This window comes from Nansenia antarctica (genome assembly GCF_963989245.1).
Source record: "Nansenia antarctica genome assembly, chromosome: 5".
NCBI classification, from domain to species: Eukaryota; Metazoa; Chordata; class Actinopteri; order Argentiniformes; family Microstomatidae; genus Nansenia; species Nansenia antarctica.
Genome location: NC_137690.1, coordinates 22,879,700 through 22,897,199, shown reverse-complemented (window position 1 = coordinate 22,897,199; position 17,500 = coordinate 22,879,700). Strand labels below are relative to the sequence as shown.

Sequence of the window (17,500 nt, the reverse complement as noted above, 5' to 3'; positions counted from 1 at the left end):
CACACGCACTCGCACACACACACACACACACACACACACACACACACACACACACACACACACACACACACACACACACACACACACACACAATCTCTCCACAAATGGCACACTACAAATTTGCTGGCATAGCACCAGGTGCAAATCATAAATATTTGAAGTGCCACTACAGCTATTTGTACACACAGCAAAAAGGTACAAATGAAGCGCACACATATTTATAGAATAACATATTTGTGCAGGAGTAGCTTATAATATTTTAGAATTAGAATTAACACCTAAATCAGTGTAAATTCACATACATGTAGTATGCTATCTATCTTGTACGGTAGGTCCAGAACATACTGTGGATATGGTCATTCCTGCAGAGACATTTTAAACAACTATTTCCTTTCCATTTTCTGCTGACTTGCATTTGTTCTGGAAATTGATTTTCTCTCTCTTCCTTGCTCTTGCCTGTGTCCTTCCCTCCATCCTTCTGTCTGTTTGAAGTAGTTGCCGCGTTAATGTGCTGTTTCCGGTCAGAGTGGTGGTATTGGTGTGGGACTCTACTGCTATGGACACTCACTCACTGCACTCACTCACTGCACTCACTCACTCACTGCACTCACTCACTCACTCACTCACTCACTGCACTCACTCACTCACTCACTGCACTCACTCACTGCACTCACTCACTGCACTCACTCACTCACTCACTCACTCACTCACTCACTGCACTCACTCACTCACTCACTCACTGCACTCACTCACTCACTCACTGCACTCACTCACTCACTCACTCACTGCACTCACTCACTCACTCACTCACTGCACTCACTCACTCACTCACTCACTCACTGCACTCACTCACTCACTCACTCACTCACTCACTCACTGCACTCACTCACTCACTCACTCACTCACTGCACTCACTCACTCACTCACTCACTCACTTACTGCACTCACTCACTCACTCACTCACTGCACTCACTCACTCACTCACTCACTGCACTCACTCACTCACTTACTCACTCACTCACTCACTCACTCACTCACTGCACTCACTCACTCACTCACTCACTCACTCACTCACTCACTCACTCACTCACTGCACTCACTGCACTCACTGCACTCACTCACTCACTCACTCACTGCACTCACTTACTCACTCACTCACTCACTCACTCACTCACTCACTGCACTCACTTACTCACTCACTCACTCACTCACTCACTGCACTCACTTACTCACTCACTCACTCACTCACTCACTCACTCACTGCACTCACTTACTCACTCACTCACTCACTCACTCTCTCATTCTCCGGTCTGTCTTCAACCTCTCTGTAACTTCTCTCTATATCTCCCTCTCCTTCTCTGTGGCCATCAGGCCTATATCTCCCTCTTCTTTGGCCTGTTTGCTTTCTCACACTCTCTATCTTCTTCTTTTTGTGGCCCTCTGTGTCTCTGTCTCTCTTTGACTCCCTCTCTTTATACACCCCCTCACCCCCCCTCTGTATCTGCCCGCTTGGTTGTGGATGAGATTGCCATGGTTATTGAGATCTTTTGTGGAGGGAGGGAGAGAAGGAGAACCATGGAGAGAGAGGGGCTAGTACTGAAGAAAGAATGGTAGAGAGAGTGACAATAGGCAATTAGTGTGTGTACTTCTGTGTAATTACACTATCATTTATCTCGCGTAGCCATAACCTCCGTTATTCTACGTTGTTCTCATGCCTCCTCTCGACTAGGTTGCACTATCATTACTAAACAAAAGGGATGTAATTTATTCAATTAAATTAAACAGAGATTGCAATTACAGAATGACTTGCTCCGAATCTACAATCAAGTAATTAGATAAATTGACTCTTCATGTAGTGACTGTGTTTCGTATAATTTGAATGTGACTAGAACATTAAAGAAGATTCTGTGCATACAGAACACAGAGCTAAAGCTTTCATCTGTGAATCGATCTTAAACTTTGATCACTGGGTGCTTCTCTGTACTGCCGATTAAATGCTGTCCTGCTACAGTATTAAGCTCTGCTTTGCAGCTTTATGTTGTGCGTTTGTGTGTGTGTGTGTGTGTGTGTGTGTGTGTGTGTGTGTGTGTGTGTGTGTGTGTGTGTGAGTGTGTGTGTGTGAGAGAGAGAGAGAGAGAGAGAACAGAGCAAAATAGAAAATAGAGAGGTGTAACCTGATCAGATACTGTACTACATGTGTAACTACAGAACACAACCTCCAATTAACCATCTAATTAATTTTAGTAATTCTAAAATATGATTCCCATCCGTAGCAAATTTTTTGTGCATTTCAATGTCTTTATGTGTCATCATTTGAAGCCTCAATGCATCCCTATCCAGAACTGTCTCTTCTAGTCTAAATCCATCTTTCTATCATGTGAAGACTATAAGCATCAGCACTGGCTCCATTTGTCCACATGCATGAGGACCTTAGAACTTTTGCTGTGTGTCTTTAAGTCTACAGACGCCCTAAACAGAAGCTTCAATTAAGCCAGGATAAAATAATCGAGTTAATGACATAGTAATCAGTTTACTGGTCATCAGTCTATTTACCAGCCACACAAAATAATCCACATGACGTTACTACCAAAAAGCAGAGCATTTAAGGACATCAAAAACAAGATTAAAAGAAGAGAACAAGACACACACACACACACATACACACACACACACACACACACACACTCATGCATGCACACTTACTCCTAATCTCTCTCACACACACACACACACACACACACACACACACACACACACATACACACACAAACGCACGCGTGAGTGCATGAATGCAACACCCAAGCGCGGAGACTCCCTCCCCTGCAGATACAGTATCTTTAGTTGCTCTGGGAGCAAGTTAAATAATATCATAGTACTGAGTACTTTGTGAGTACAGCATTAGGTAGTAGTATACTTGTGAGAACAAGCCTTTTTAATAGGTGTCATCGTGATGATAGCTCTGTATGGAACAGACACAGTGTTTACACTGTGTGTCTCAAACACCCCTCTCTTTACTCATTATCTCCATTTCCTTCAGTCCCATTCTCTCTCACTCCCTCCCTTTCTCTCTGTGACAGGCAAAGAGACAGGAGCACATTCATTAAAGAAGGGAAGACTAAATATTGAGAGAGGAGCGGTGGAAAAATAGCTAAAGTGGAGAGATAGAAACAGAGAACAGCATGGTGCCTGGTGCTTACCAAACAGAGTGATCTGCATGTAGACAAAAGCAAGAACAAAGTTAAGCTGAGCTGATAAATAAATGATACATTGATATGTATAAATGTATAAATAAATTATACTGTAGCTGGATGTTAATGTGTTTGAGTTCAGAGGATTAGTTATTGGATTACGACGTAAAAACTAACTTGAAAAATGAAGGCACAGAGCACAGAGGGATAGTTGTATCCATAACAATATGGACAGGGAGCATTAACAGGTGGATACGTGTGAGACTATAGTGAAATGAAACCTATTGAACAGAACCACAACATGGTCATACTGTAGTAAACAAGAGGCGACTCAGCAGACAAACGAAGATGGAGTCGGACAGATAAAAACATGGACAGTGAGAGAACACAGTGAGAGAAGATAGCAATATAGAGGACAGACAGAGCAGATAGAATGTAGCTTCTACTCACTCCCCAGGTGACGATCTTGGCTGGCATGCCTGCTGGCCCTCCACTCTCCCTTTCTTTTCTCTCTCTCCGTCTTTCTCACCCTCTCTCTCTCTCTCTCTCTCTCTCTCTCTCTCTCTCTCTCTCTCTCTCACACACACACACACACACACACACACCCACACATACACACACTTTCGACAGTCGTTCCGTTACCCCCTGAGAATGTGCTGAGACTGGGCACTGAGACCCTGTCCCACGTAAACATGCACAGACACACACAGACACACACACACACACTTGAGTAAGCAGGGCCGTACAGGGTGGGAGGGGAGAAGGGGGAGGGTGGGGGTGAGGGGACGGGGGCCTGGGGGCCTGGGGGTTTATCTCTGCTGGAATGCTGCCTGTATCTAAAGACGCACATTTCAGAGGCAACGTCATGAGCAAATGTGTTACCCTCAGTTTCACACCTTGACTACTATCTCTCATCTTGTGGCATATTTATTTTATTTATAGTTTATTTTTTTTATTATTTCCTTTCCCTCTCCTGCTCTTTTCTGCCTCAACTTCTCTTCTCGATAACATTTTCCCTCTCTCACTCCATCCATCTCCCTCTCTCATTCTCTCTCTACTTTTCACTTGTTTTGATGCCCCCCAGCTCTCTTTCTTTCACCCCAGGTTGATCCCTTCTTTTCTGCTGTCCCTCCTTCCCCGCATGTCACCCGCATCTCTCTATCCCTCCTGTATTTTTGTGACAGCCAGACAATCTTTTTTTCTTCTTGGGGCAGGCATTTCCCGAATAGTGTTGTGTTTCTGTGGGGAATGGGGTGTGCTCTCAGAGAGCGGGTCTGTTCCAGTCTGTAGAGTGACTTACAGTGACAAAGCACCCAGCGGGGGGGGCATTTACGCTGCCACCGCCCCGTGACAATGGGCCAGACGCACGGGACGGTGGGAGGACCGAGGGGGCCAGCCTCTGAAAGGGCCCTGCCTCTTTTAATAAAGCGTCCGTCATTCCCCGCCTGAAAAGGCCTCTTTTTCTCCCCCTCTTCCCCTCCTCTCTCTCTCTCCTGGCGAAACGCTGGGAAAAGCACATCGCTGCCAAAACCATGCCGAGAGATAAATCCTTGTATGAGGGGGGCGGGGGGGGGGGGGGGTGGTAAAGGGGGGGAGACTGCACCTCCTGAGAGGGGGGGTTGCACACCACTCATTGGCAGTGGACCGTGACCTGGGCGAAAAACATCACATGACTCTGTGCGACCAGAGTTGATAATATGGGTGAAAGTGTCAGTGCCAACCACTGCAGGGCAGGGAGACTGCAGTCTAATGTCCATGAAGAGATGACTAATTGTCCTGTGGTCCTCAGCCTTTCACTATCTAAGATTGACCTGAATAAACTGTACTTCATGTCATACCCCGGGTCTCCCAGCCCATTGAGGACAACTAAACTTAAGCGATAACATAGCAGGAATAACAAACTGATAGGACCTATCTAGAGTGGATCAGTGGGTAATGATGATGGAGGTGATGTCTGGTATCTGTTAAGAGCCATTGATGCCCCACAGAGAACAGCCTCAAGTTGACAAAATACCGTACTGTGGGCCCATTCTAACTACATTGAGCCCATTCTGGGAGATGGACCTTTCTGACAGATGTGTGTTACGAACATAACTCTTTTACAGGGTATGGACAAAGAGAGAGAGAGACAGCGCAAAGACACTATGGGTCCAGCGGCTGATATACCGGTACTATGCTCTCCTGTTTTGTGGTGGGGTTGATTTAGGTTGGGGACAGGCGTGCCCTCTAGACCTTCTCTCCTGCCCCCCTTGTTGGCAGGACAAAGCCCCACTCTTGCTACTCTTTAGGGCTACTGGCATCCACGTGTGGCGCTTTGTCTGGTTTTATTGCCCATTTCCTGAGGCTTCCCAAACACTGGAGGGACTTGAAAGGGTTTGGGAGGAATCAACATAAACATGAACACTATGTCAGTCACTCTCTTTCAACCTGTCATCCTCTCACACAAACACTCTCTCTCTCTCTCTCTCTCTCTCTCTCTCTCTCTCTCTCTCTCTCTGTCACACACACACACACACACACACACACACATACACACACACACACACACACACACACACACACACACACAATTTTGAGTCACTCAATCTGGAACTCACTGTATATATGTACATTACATATATATATACGGTAATAAAAATAAATAAATCAAATATAACAAATCTAATCAATATAAGAGTAGTGTGTGTGGCTAAGGGGACTAATTATATATCTCATCCCAAGTATGAAGCACAGTTATAAGAAATTGCATGTTGATTATCAATTGAGCAGAGCCGGTGATGCTCCTGTGTAATGTGTACTGTACGGTCATAATGCTACAGCTTGCCCTCCAGTGGCTGTGTGGAGCACTGCAGTATTCAGAGAGAGTGTGGGTTGGGATGGGATGGGCAGATTACTGCAGCCCTGGCACCGCTCTATCACACACACACACACACACACACACACACACACACACACACACACACACACACACGGGCCAACTCCTGAGCCTAGGCCTCAGCTCTTCACAAGATATACAGCTCATCTGGGCCACTACACTAAAACTGGGCTAGCACTGGACTCTATATCTATATCTGTGATATTGAATGTAGAAATGTTGGCATTTTCCAAACACACACACCATACACACCTCACATAGAGGGAACATAACAAGACTGAAGTGAGAAATAAAGAATAGAGGCCAAAAGAAATGCAAGAGAGAGGAGTTAGGACACTGGACAAAGGCAACTCAGTAGAGCGACGACAGCAATTTCTCCAGACCAGGGCCGGTATACCATTAGTCTTTTTGAGTGGAGAGACAGAGGAAGAAAAGGGCCGGGGGGTATTAAAGGGTGAGAGAATAGAGAGAGTGAGGGAGTGAGGGAGAAAACAGGAGGGAGGCAGAGAGCAAAAGAGCAACATAACAGGCAGATCTGTATTGTGGCTTCTGTAGCTGCCATGTCCCCCCCCCCTCTCTCTTTCTGTGCCTGTCTTCTGTGTGAGAGGGTTATCAGAGAGCTGGATGATCACAGATCTAGAGCGCAGTACATGGCCTCCCTCTGGCCTCCCTCTGGCCTTGGATCTCAGCCCCCCCCCCACAGAGAGCCAGACAGGGAGGGTTTATGTGTGTGTGTGTGTGTGTGTGTGTGTGTGTGTGTATGTGTATGTGTGTGTGTGTGTGTGTGTGTGTGTATGAATGTGTGAGGGAGAAATAGAGGAAACCGATTCACCATATTGGAAGGCCTATGGTTTTCGTGCGACGCAGTCTTGTCCCGTGCTGTTATGATAATGTGATGTCCCTTCATTCTGCTCCAGTCTAGATGTGGTGCTCTAATAACACACAGCCTCCCTCTGCACTGCACCAGCGGGGCTGGCCCAGCCAACACACAGCAGCCAGCACACAGCCAGCCGCCAGCACACAGCCCTAGCACACTACACTGGCTGGGCATGAGCACTGTTATATGGCTCAGTAGTCTGGTCTATGGAGTGCTGCACCACTCTGGGACGTGACGTCGCTGGCTGTGCAGTAGTTTGTCCCTGTGCGCCTTCGCTCTGCCGGGGGACACGAGCCGTTAAGCTACAAGACTACGCAGAACTATAAAGAGTCTGAGAGAGGTGATGAATGCAGGGAGGAGAGTCTAAGCTGCCAGACCATAATTCAATCGGCCTGTTTAATAAGTGCAGTGCCGGGAAGTGGAAGCACACTCCAGACTTCATTCATGTGCAATGTACTGCTCTGAAATGATCAGAGACAGGATCCACCGGTCTTTTAATGAGGTGATCGTGATTTTGTTTTTGTACCAGGGAGTTGTATCTACTTATAGGTCTACTGTCTCATAAAGTCATGGCTGTGTTGGTGGGGATATTCGACATTTTCATACGAGTGTATTCATATCTGTCTCACGGTCATGGTAGCCATGCTAGTTCGTCTCCATGTGAGTGAACTGTAGCCCTGTCCTGGGTCTGTCTGTCTGTCTGTGTCTGCCAGTCTGCTGGCATTGGTCCAGCCTGCGTCTGTGCGTCACCAGCCTCATCTCTTAAGTCAGACAGAGAAAAGGAGAGAGGGAGCGTGCCAGAGAACAGAGGAATGACAGGAGAGACGGATGGAGAGCAACGGGTACATGGCACAGCAGAGGAGGGGTGGATGTCTTGGGTATGACTGCGGCAACAGCGATAATAAATAAAAGCGCCTGGGGAGTGTGTGTGTGTGTGTGTGTGTGTGTGTGTGTGTGAGTGAGTGTGAGTGGGTGCGTCCCTCTGTGAATGTGTGTGGGCAACAAGAGTCTTGTTGACAGTAAGATGGCGCTTTCGTTTACAATGTTATGCTGAGTCAGTGGCTTAGCTCTCTCTCTCTCTCTCTATCACTCTAGCCCTCCCTCCGTCCTTTCTCCATCAGCCTTTCCATCATCATGTAGCTGCAGACAGGAGGGACCTGTCATCTGCGGTACACATTGACTCACACTGACTGCTCCAGGGTAAGAATAGTGTAGGCTCCTTTAAACACAGACACAAACTAACATTACACTGTACTAATCTTATTCATGTATAGCCATTCTATTTTAATCAACTGGTGGTCAATGGTCCTGTCTGGCCTGTCAGACAGTGGAGGGTTAATAAATATTAGGATTAGATTAAGAGAGCCACTCTCATCAATCAACACAAGGGCAGACTTCAGGCGGACTGTAAATCTGACGCCAATCACTCCATAACGTGCTCTGCCTCCCTCTCACCCCTCTGTCTTCCTCTAAACAGACACACAGAAACACACACACACACACACACACACACACACACGTACGCATGCACACACAGACACACACACAGACACAGACACAGACACACACACACACACACACACACACGTACACACACACACACACACACACACACACATTATGCATGAGCATACATACTCTTGCATATACACAAACACACACACACACACACACACACACACACACACATATGCATGAGCATACATACTCTTGCACATACACAAACACACAGAAGCACATGCATGGGTGCTTGGCATTGCATACACACGTTGATGACATGATCACACTCAATGCTGATGGGAAAATAAAAAAACTGGAGGCATAATGTAGAAAACGTAGTATTGGCAATAAGAAAATAGATGGCAAAGCAACAAATCAGTCACACGGTATGATAAAGAGCATTCAAAAGTATTCAATTTAAATACATTTAAAGTAAAATCATCATAACCAAACTGAAAAATGGAGAAGAGACTCCAGGTTCTCGAGGGCAAGAGGAAAAAATCATCAGGAAAGCAGGAAAGTCCAGAACCAGTTGTAAGCTTATGGCCCTTTATGGAAACAGTCAGATCATACGGAAGAGAACTTACGTCTTACTTCTCTATGAGCCCAGATTCTGTGTAATTCCTTTATGATCCCTGTGTTCATAAAGCCGGAATGGGTGTCAAGGTTATTGAAGATAGTAAGATTGAGCTGGACACGCTGTTACCAGTGAGCAGAAAAAAACAGAACTTCACTGGAGGTTGAGGCGGTTGAGGCTAGCAACGCGATCTCTATTGTTTAAGAGCAGCATTAGCGAAAACCACATTGGATGTACGGATATTTCCATGATGGTACCACTGGTACCGTACCAGTGTCTACTGTGGCTTGTCTGTCTCCATTTGTCTTAGTCCATCTGGAAATAAACAAAAGCTGATCTCCAATCCCAGATGAAAACAAGTACAAAACGTTATCTGATGATTTTTCTTTAAACGTTTTCCATTTTGACTTTCCCACTTCCAACAACTTTAAATTACCTTGAAATTAATATAGTAAATTTTACAGCATGGGCTTGTATGTTTTTTAATTAAGACATGTAGTATATCTATCTATCATCTATTTTAAGTAGGCCAGACTTTGCCCAAAAGGCATCTCACTATTGCACAAAGCCAAAAAGCGATCATTTCCCAGTGGGTCAGCCAGATAACTAAGTGAGAATTTTCTTTTTCTTTCTTCCTCCCAAGGTTGGTAGGTGGCCAACTATATAATTATACACAATTTTCTATAGTTTGCATACTGTAATAACATCTCCCTTTACCCAATTCAGAATTCTGTACTACCAGCATCAATATTACATGAATAAAATTGGGGGTTTAAAATGCTCCTCCGGCCAGGGTTTTTCAAATGCAAATTAAACTCTGCTCCCCCAACCCGAAACAAATTACAGCCGACTGCTGGTGAGTGGCCATGAATGGATTCATACTGCAGCTACAGTGGGCTGTGGAGGCAGCTGGAACTGAAAGACTCCGAGGGGAGAATCCACTTGACAGCGCTGGGGATTGAGTTTGGTTTTCATATTCTGACTGTGCCGTGCAACCATACTGTGACGAATGGGGCTTGGGTTGCCTGAGCATCTGCCTTTGAGGGCTCAATAAGGGGGGAATTAGGGGTGAGGACCGATAAGGGTATGCTACACTACAACACTATTATAGGACCTATTACTGGAGGCCTAAGGGGCCACAGCTTTACATAAACCTCTGACACCTCGTATATCTAACGTACAGGAGCGGGTGAGGGGATGTTCAAGGGAGCATTTCATTTGGTGTAAATTTAATCATGCCTCAAGTAATGTGTCATGGGTCATAGACAAGGGTTTAGGACAGGCAAGGTCCGCTTTAAATCACTGAGTTGCTCGGTTTGACTGTTCTGACATTTCTGACTGGTTTTTGACTCTTTCTGATTTTCCTGGTTAAGGGAAAGAAGAGACCTGAGAGGATCAAGGAGTGGAGAGAGTGAAGAGGGAGGTTGAGGGCAGAGAGTGACGAGGGAGGTTGAGGGCAGAGAGTGAAGAGGGAGGTTGAGGGCAGAGAGTGAAGAGGGAGGTTGAGGGCAGAGAGTGAAGAGGGAGGTTGAGGGCAGAGAGTGTGAAGAGGGAGGTTGAGGGCAGAGAGTGAAGAGGGAGGTTGAGGGCAGAGAGTGAAGAGGGAGGTTGAGGGCAGAGTGTTAAGAGGGAGGTTGAGGGCAGAGAGTGAAGAGGGAGGTTGAGGGCAGAGAGTGAAGAGGGAGGTTGAGGGCAGAGAGTGAAGAGGGAGGTTGAGGGCAGAGAGTGAAGAGGGAGGTTGAGGGCAGAGAGTGAAGAGGGAGGTTGAGGGCAGAGTGTGAAGAGGGATGTTGAGGGCAGAGAGTGTGAAGAGGGAGGTTGAGGGCAGAGAGTGAAGAGGGAGGTTGAGGGCAGAGAGTGAAGAGGGAGGTTGAGGGCAGAGAGTGAAGAGGGAGGTTGAGGGCAGAGTGGGTTAGTGGCGGCTGGTGCAAATTTTTTTTGGGTGGGGCACAGGTTATGGGGGCATGCTCCACGGGGAAGAATATCAACTTTAAAATCTGGATTTACAGTCGATCTTAGCATGAGTATATACTGTATATAGTACTGTCCAGACAGTTGTCTTGTTTAGCCATTCAACTAGGCATTATTTATTCAAATGGAGAAAGACATGGAACACAATGCAATTGTGATAATAAATGTGTTCTTTGTTACTTCTTTAATTAAATTAAAGTGTACCTTTCTACTATCATTCAATATTTCCTTGAACATGTAAACTCTATAATCATACAGTTGTCTTTCTATTAGTTGTCTCTGTCATACTGAACTGTTTGTTATCACCTCAGTTCTGTCTCTATTGCTCTCCTCTCCTGTTGTCGTTTCCGGGTCCAAAGTTGGCTGAGGCGCTGTCTTCGAAATTGGCTGAAGGCGCTGTCTTCGAAATAATAAATTATATTTATATAGCGCTTTTCCGAGGCTCAAATACCCTGACAATATGGAGAAAACGGGAAAGTGCTGTGTCCCTTGTTGTATGAATAGATCCGAGTCTAAAAAACGATTAAACTGTCATTCTACCGCTGTAGTACACTGGTATTCTGGTGCTGGGAATTTCTGGTTTGGAGCCGGAAATTGCAAAACGTCACGTTTGACGTCAGACTTAACAACCGGATATTCAGGGATATTCAGGGCATTATTTTATTTTTACTACCCCTAGTGGTAGTGGCCCTAGGCTGCAGCCTAGGTAAGCCTATAATCTGCGCATGCTCGGGGCGCAATTTTTGCGCCCCGGCCGAGAAATAGGAGACAGCCAATTGGAGCGCTGCTACAGCTCACGTGTAAGCCAAAAGTATTTGCAGTGCCATAGACTTGCATTCGGCCGGCGTCCCGACTCCTCCCCTATGTATTTTAACAGTGAATTTTACACACACACAGATAAAATGTTTATTGTATTGGAGGATTTTTAATGAATGCTGATAGGCGCCGACAGAATATCAGCCGCATTTTGTGAATAAACAATGTTTATTTTTTAAAAACTTTTACAAGTCGCAACTAGGAAGTGAAGGTGGGGGCGGTGCCCCAGCGCCCTTTATTGGCCAGCCGCCACTGTACAGACCCTGGTTTAAAGATGCTGAGGTGCCATTGCAGAGGTTTGTGTTGCTGCTGTTTTCTACTGCTGCCTTGGCAATGGGCCAGGGTGGGGGATTAGATTCCATAGGGCGATCTATCACTGCACCACTCTCCCCATCCCGAACACACACACAGCTGGCCCCTCTCTCAACCCACACTGGACAGGAGGAAGAGTGGCATGCTATTGTGTTTTTGGTTGTTTTATTTTCAAAATCAGCTGGGGGATATGGCTCTCTCATTCTCTATTTCTATGTTATTTAGTAAACCATCGGTTACTTTTATTTTTGTGGGGAGGTTCCTAAGTGATCCTGTATTTTTGGAGAACTACAACACTACTACATTGATCCGTTCATAGTGTAGGCCTTGACTTAATGTCCATATGGACAGACTAACAAAAAAGACAAACAAACAGACAGACCCTCTCTTACTCATAACGTAATATTCTCAAACACAGAAAGAACGACAACCGGTTTTCTTGTGAATTTCTTATAAATAAAAAGGTTTACAGCTAACGTGAAAAACTAAAAAGGTGTGACACACACACTCACATACTGGCTGTGGAAGGCTGTGGAAGGCTGTGGTAGGCTGGTGGAGTTCCAGTGAACATTGGAGGACTGACTACTGAATGCCAATGAGCCAGTCCTCCAATGTCCACCTCCACCAGCCTCCTCTGAGACACAGACACTACCAAAGGAAAGAATACTCCACATTGATAAGTGTGTTGATAAGGTCTATGAGTGCAGTCTAATTGGCTGGAGATAGTGTTTTGTGTAACCTGTGGGATGTCTAATCTGTGATTCCCTTATCACCTGGAAGTGCATGTCCTGGAAGACTGTATGGGATACTATAAACCTGTACTGCGGAGTGTGGAGACTTAGGAGGGCGAGGTTGGGATCATGTACAGTTTGGGGAAGTTGGACTTGAGAGTATACAAGGAGCCATTGATGAGGGAATGAACAGTGAAAGCATCAGGTTGTTTAAACTGATGAAACAGACACAACATCAACACAACACAACACAGACTTATGGCTAAGACAGGAACAACACACAGACAGCTCACAATACACAAAACAACATTGACACATGACAGTCACAACTCACAACAACGACAGCACTGATGGAACACCAGAACACACCGGAACCAACATAGACACAGACACAGACACAGACATAACACAGACACACACACAGACATAACACAGACACACACATCACACAATACCAATACACAGCCTGGAGCTGTGCAAGGACACACACACGCACACACACACACACACACACACACACACACACACACACACACACACACTACACATACTGTTTAGACACAGATGCACATAGAAAAACAATTATATTTCTGTAATCAAAAGAACCCACAGGAAAAATAGTTGACTATAAAGTAACTATCTGTGTTTTGTGCTTTCAGACAAAGCCTATCTATTTGTCATATCTGTAGTCTACTGCATATAGTATATAGAGGAATGTGTATAGGGACTACTATCATCATATTTTGCCCGTGGACTCTTAACATGTTATTAATATGTTGCATGAGAATAATAAACTACACACACACACACACACACACACATATATATATATATATATATATATATATATATATATATAAATAGATATATATAGATATAAACACCCTCAAGAAGTTAAATTAATATGCAAAAACAAAGGAAACCAAAAACGCAAGTTAGTACGTCAAACAATAACAGGAACAAAGGAAAAGCTCCAGCCTGAATCCACGCCACCTGACTGAACCAGCTCACAGCACAACAGCAACACTGGACTCTCAAAGAAACCAGAGCAACAGTACCAGAAGCAACAGACAACGAAAAAAGAGAGTAGATAAAACAACAACAGCAAGAGCAACAACAGTGACACAACTTTAAAAGACAGATACAAGACGGTCATATATATAGATATAGAGAGAGTAAAAAAGCCAGATATACGTGTTGCAGATATTTACTGTTTCATCAAAGTGCCATACTCCTTGGCCATCCGGCAGTTCAGAGCTCACACTACTGTCCTGATCGATTAGCCAGCGATGCACCGCGTGGGCCTAAAAAGACACACGACATAAAGACAGAGCCCAGTTAATCGCAACAGTCAGAGAGAGAGAGAGAGAGAGAGAGAGGGGTGGGGGGGGGCAAGGGGAAAAAGGGAGAATGGACAGAATAATGGGAAGGGATATGTGATAGAGAGAGGTCAGAAAGAGAGCATCATATTGAGACACAGGTAGAAAACAAGAGGGTAGGAGGAGGAGGAGGAGGAGGGGGAGGGGGAGGGAGGGAGAGGCAGGAGAGAAAGCACCCCACCCAACCCAGTCCCATGGCCATGCCCCCCCCACCCGACTCCCAAACAAATACAAACACACATACACACACACACACACACTGACTGGCAGGGAAACAGGTAAGGTTTTGACGAGATGTATGGGCATGGCAAGACCATGAGATGTGACATCACAAACACAAATACACACAAATACACACAGACACACACATACACACACACACACACACACACAAAGTGGCCAGCGATTGGCAGGATAACACTGATGGGGGATGAGGAGTGGATGAGATGTTGTGCTGGCCTTGGCTGGTGATCACAGGAGACTGGTCTTATAGACTCCCTATGGATAATGGATGGGCCAGCTGTGTGATTGTGACACCCTATTCACAAATAATTATTGAAGTGAGGGTGTTAGCAAAAGAGCCTCTTTATATAATGCAAATGTTTTATCTATAAACACTTATAGATGATGTTACTGGGCAATTACAGTTAACTACAAGTGCATGCCAATAATTGCCTTGGGTAAAAATGCAGTGTACTTACCATGATTTCACATAGGAATCGGTACATTCAAATTGTGTACTGTAATCAGGGTGAATACATGGAAATTCCACTCAACACAAAAATATGTCTGACAATTACACTGTTGTTACAGTACCTCAAACAAACGAGAGAAGTACACATGTAAAAAACACAGAACACCAATCCAAATATATTGTAACACTGCAACAACATACAGAAACTCATTGTTACTCTGTAACATACAAGTTACGCATGAGGACACTTACATTGAAAAATATTGCATCAAATATATGTATTGTAAAAAAAAAATGTTTGCTTGTAAAGGAAGTGTCACATATTAATTGAATACAATAATTGTATTGGATGTGTGCATTTCAAAACAGTGGCAATACCGTAGCTGTATGAAAGGTCTTTAGATTGAGCCAAACTGCAGCTGATTCAAACTGATTCTGCAGCTACTGTGTATGAGAGAGAGAGGGGGGCAGGGGGTGCTGGGTGGTAGATGGTGATATGACCAGGGGTAAAGGGATTTTCAACCTCCAACACTAACACACACACACACACACACACACACACACACCCTAGTTTGCTTACTGCACAGTTCTGTAGGGAACGCCTCTTCTACAGGGATGAGTTCTGCTCTTCCCACACTACCTTCCATCTCCACATCTCCAACACCGAGCTTTAACAACACCCAGCTTTAACAACACCGAGCTTTAACAACACCCAGCTTTAACAGGGAGAGGAGCAGTTACTGATAAGAACCACAGACATCAAACTTGCAGGTCAAGAGATGGCCTGGCCCTGCTCAACCCCCCCTGATCAGAGTAAGCAGTCAGCTCTAGCTCTTATCTCTCTTACGGTCCAAGCACACACACACACACGCACGCACGCACGCACGCACGCACGCACGCACGCACGCACGCACGCACGCACGCACGCACGCACGCACGCACGCACGCACACACACACACACACACACACACACAGACACACACACACACACACACACACACACACACACACACACACACACCATCTGTTAGGCTATTGTCGTGTCAGCACCAAAAATAACAGTACAGACACTCTGTGCCACCTCACTGCAGAATTACCTGACAAGGAGGTCTGGAATCCTGCAGGAGCTAAAATTACACAATGCCTAAATTAATTGGCCTGTCATATGAGACACTTTCATCATGGGAACATAACAGTCTGCTACGGCACAATGGCTAGAGCACTTTCTATTGTGCGCTACCAACCACTACATGGTGCGGTGAGGACTTTGCGACACAGTAAGATAATTACATTACAAGAGGAACATGTTTGTATAAAGATTGACCTGATGATCATATGTAGAACTGTGAAAACACTACTCTATGGATTTCTACTAAATTCATCCTAAACAGATTACCGTTCAAATCCATGACTGAAACCTATGGGCAAACAGACAAGACCGTTTGGAATTTGTTACAAAAAGCTCCATGTTGTGGTTGCCATTGAGGATGCAGTGAGGTGAGCTAAGCACAGCCACAGACCTGTACCCTTTTCGGTGACATGAGTGTGATTGAAGAAAAGGATGCGCTATGCGCTGATTGGTAGACTATACACATAATGCAGCACCAGAGAAACAACAAGCACAAACACAGACAGAGTCACCCCAAGGGCAGAGAGAATCTGAGGAGTGACAGCTAAGGCCAAAGCCTTCATTAGGCCACCCTAAAATAGACTCAACAAGACAAAAAGGGTACACAAAATATCACCAATAAGCAGACTGTGTGTGTGTGTGTGTGTGTGTGTGTGTGTGTGTGTGTGTGTGTGTGTGAATGCGTGAGGGAGAAATAGAGGAAAATTCAATAAGCCAATAAGCAGACTGTGTGTGTGTGTGCGTGTGTGTGTGTGTGTGTGTGTGTTTGTGTGTGTACACATGCTTCGGGAGGCTTCTCAGTCTGTGTGTCTGTATCTGTGGGTGCATGTGTGAGAGAGTACGTGCGTGTGAGAGTGTGTGTGTGTGTGTGTGTGCGCGCGCGGGTGAGAGAGTGCATTTGTGCGTGTGTATGTCTGTCTGACGCACAAGCGCGTCTTGCCTTGGTGTTTGAGTCACAAAGCGTGTCAGCTTAAGAGAGTAATTGGATTATGTAGCAGACGGGCAGTGATGACAGGATGAAGGGAGGGAGGGAAGACGGGAGGGAAAAGGGGGAAGAGGTGCTGATAAGAGTAACAGATCATTGACTAAAGCCTCTGGGAAACCCAGAGGAATGAGCAGATCCCAGATACAGATCCCACTGGAGAAACCCCTCGTACACTTCAGACCAGGGTGTTGAAAGGATAACACTTCATAGGCCCATAATCACTGACTAGCCCCCTTGGAAGTTTGCCACATTTACCACCAACGGCTATCACACCTATCAGGTGTCAGACATGATATGAATGATATTCTAACAAATAAAGACTTCCAGTTGGAGTCTGCATTAAGTGATCAGAGTGCCATTCTCTCTCCCCCCCCACCCACCCCCCCCCTCTCTCTCTCTCTCTCTCTCTCTCTCTCTCTCTCTCTCTCTCTCTCTCTCTCTCTCTCTCTCTCTCTCTCTTCTCTC

General features: G+C 45.4%; 1 protein-coding gene across 6 annotated transcripts in view; it reads right to left on the bottom strand.

Annotated features, from left to right (window-relative positions):
• Nucleotides 1-17,500, bottom strand: part of ank1a (ankyrin 1, erythrocytic a) — a gene marked incomplete at both ends in the record, with an annotated part of 103,714 nt that overhangs the window by 42,047 nt on the left and 44,167 nt on the right. For all 6 annotated transcript variants that reach the window (XM_080530703.1, XM_080530704.1, XM_080530708.1 and 3 more), the window contains one exon: nucleotides 14,059-14,151. In XM_080530703.1, the coding sequence (XP_080386829.1) occupies nucleotides 14,059-14,151 (93 nt within the window). The remainder of the gene's footprint in view (nucleotides 1-14,058; nucleotides 14,152-17,500) is intronic.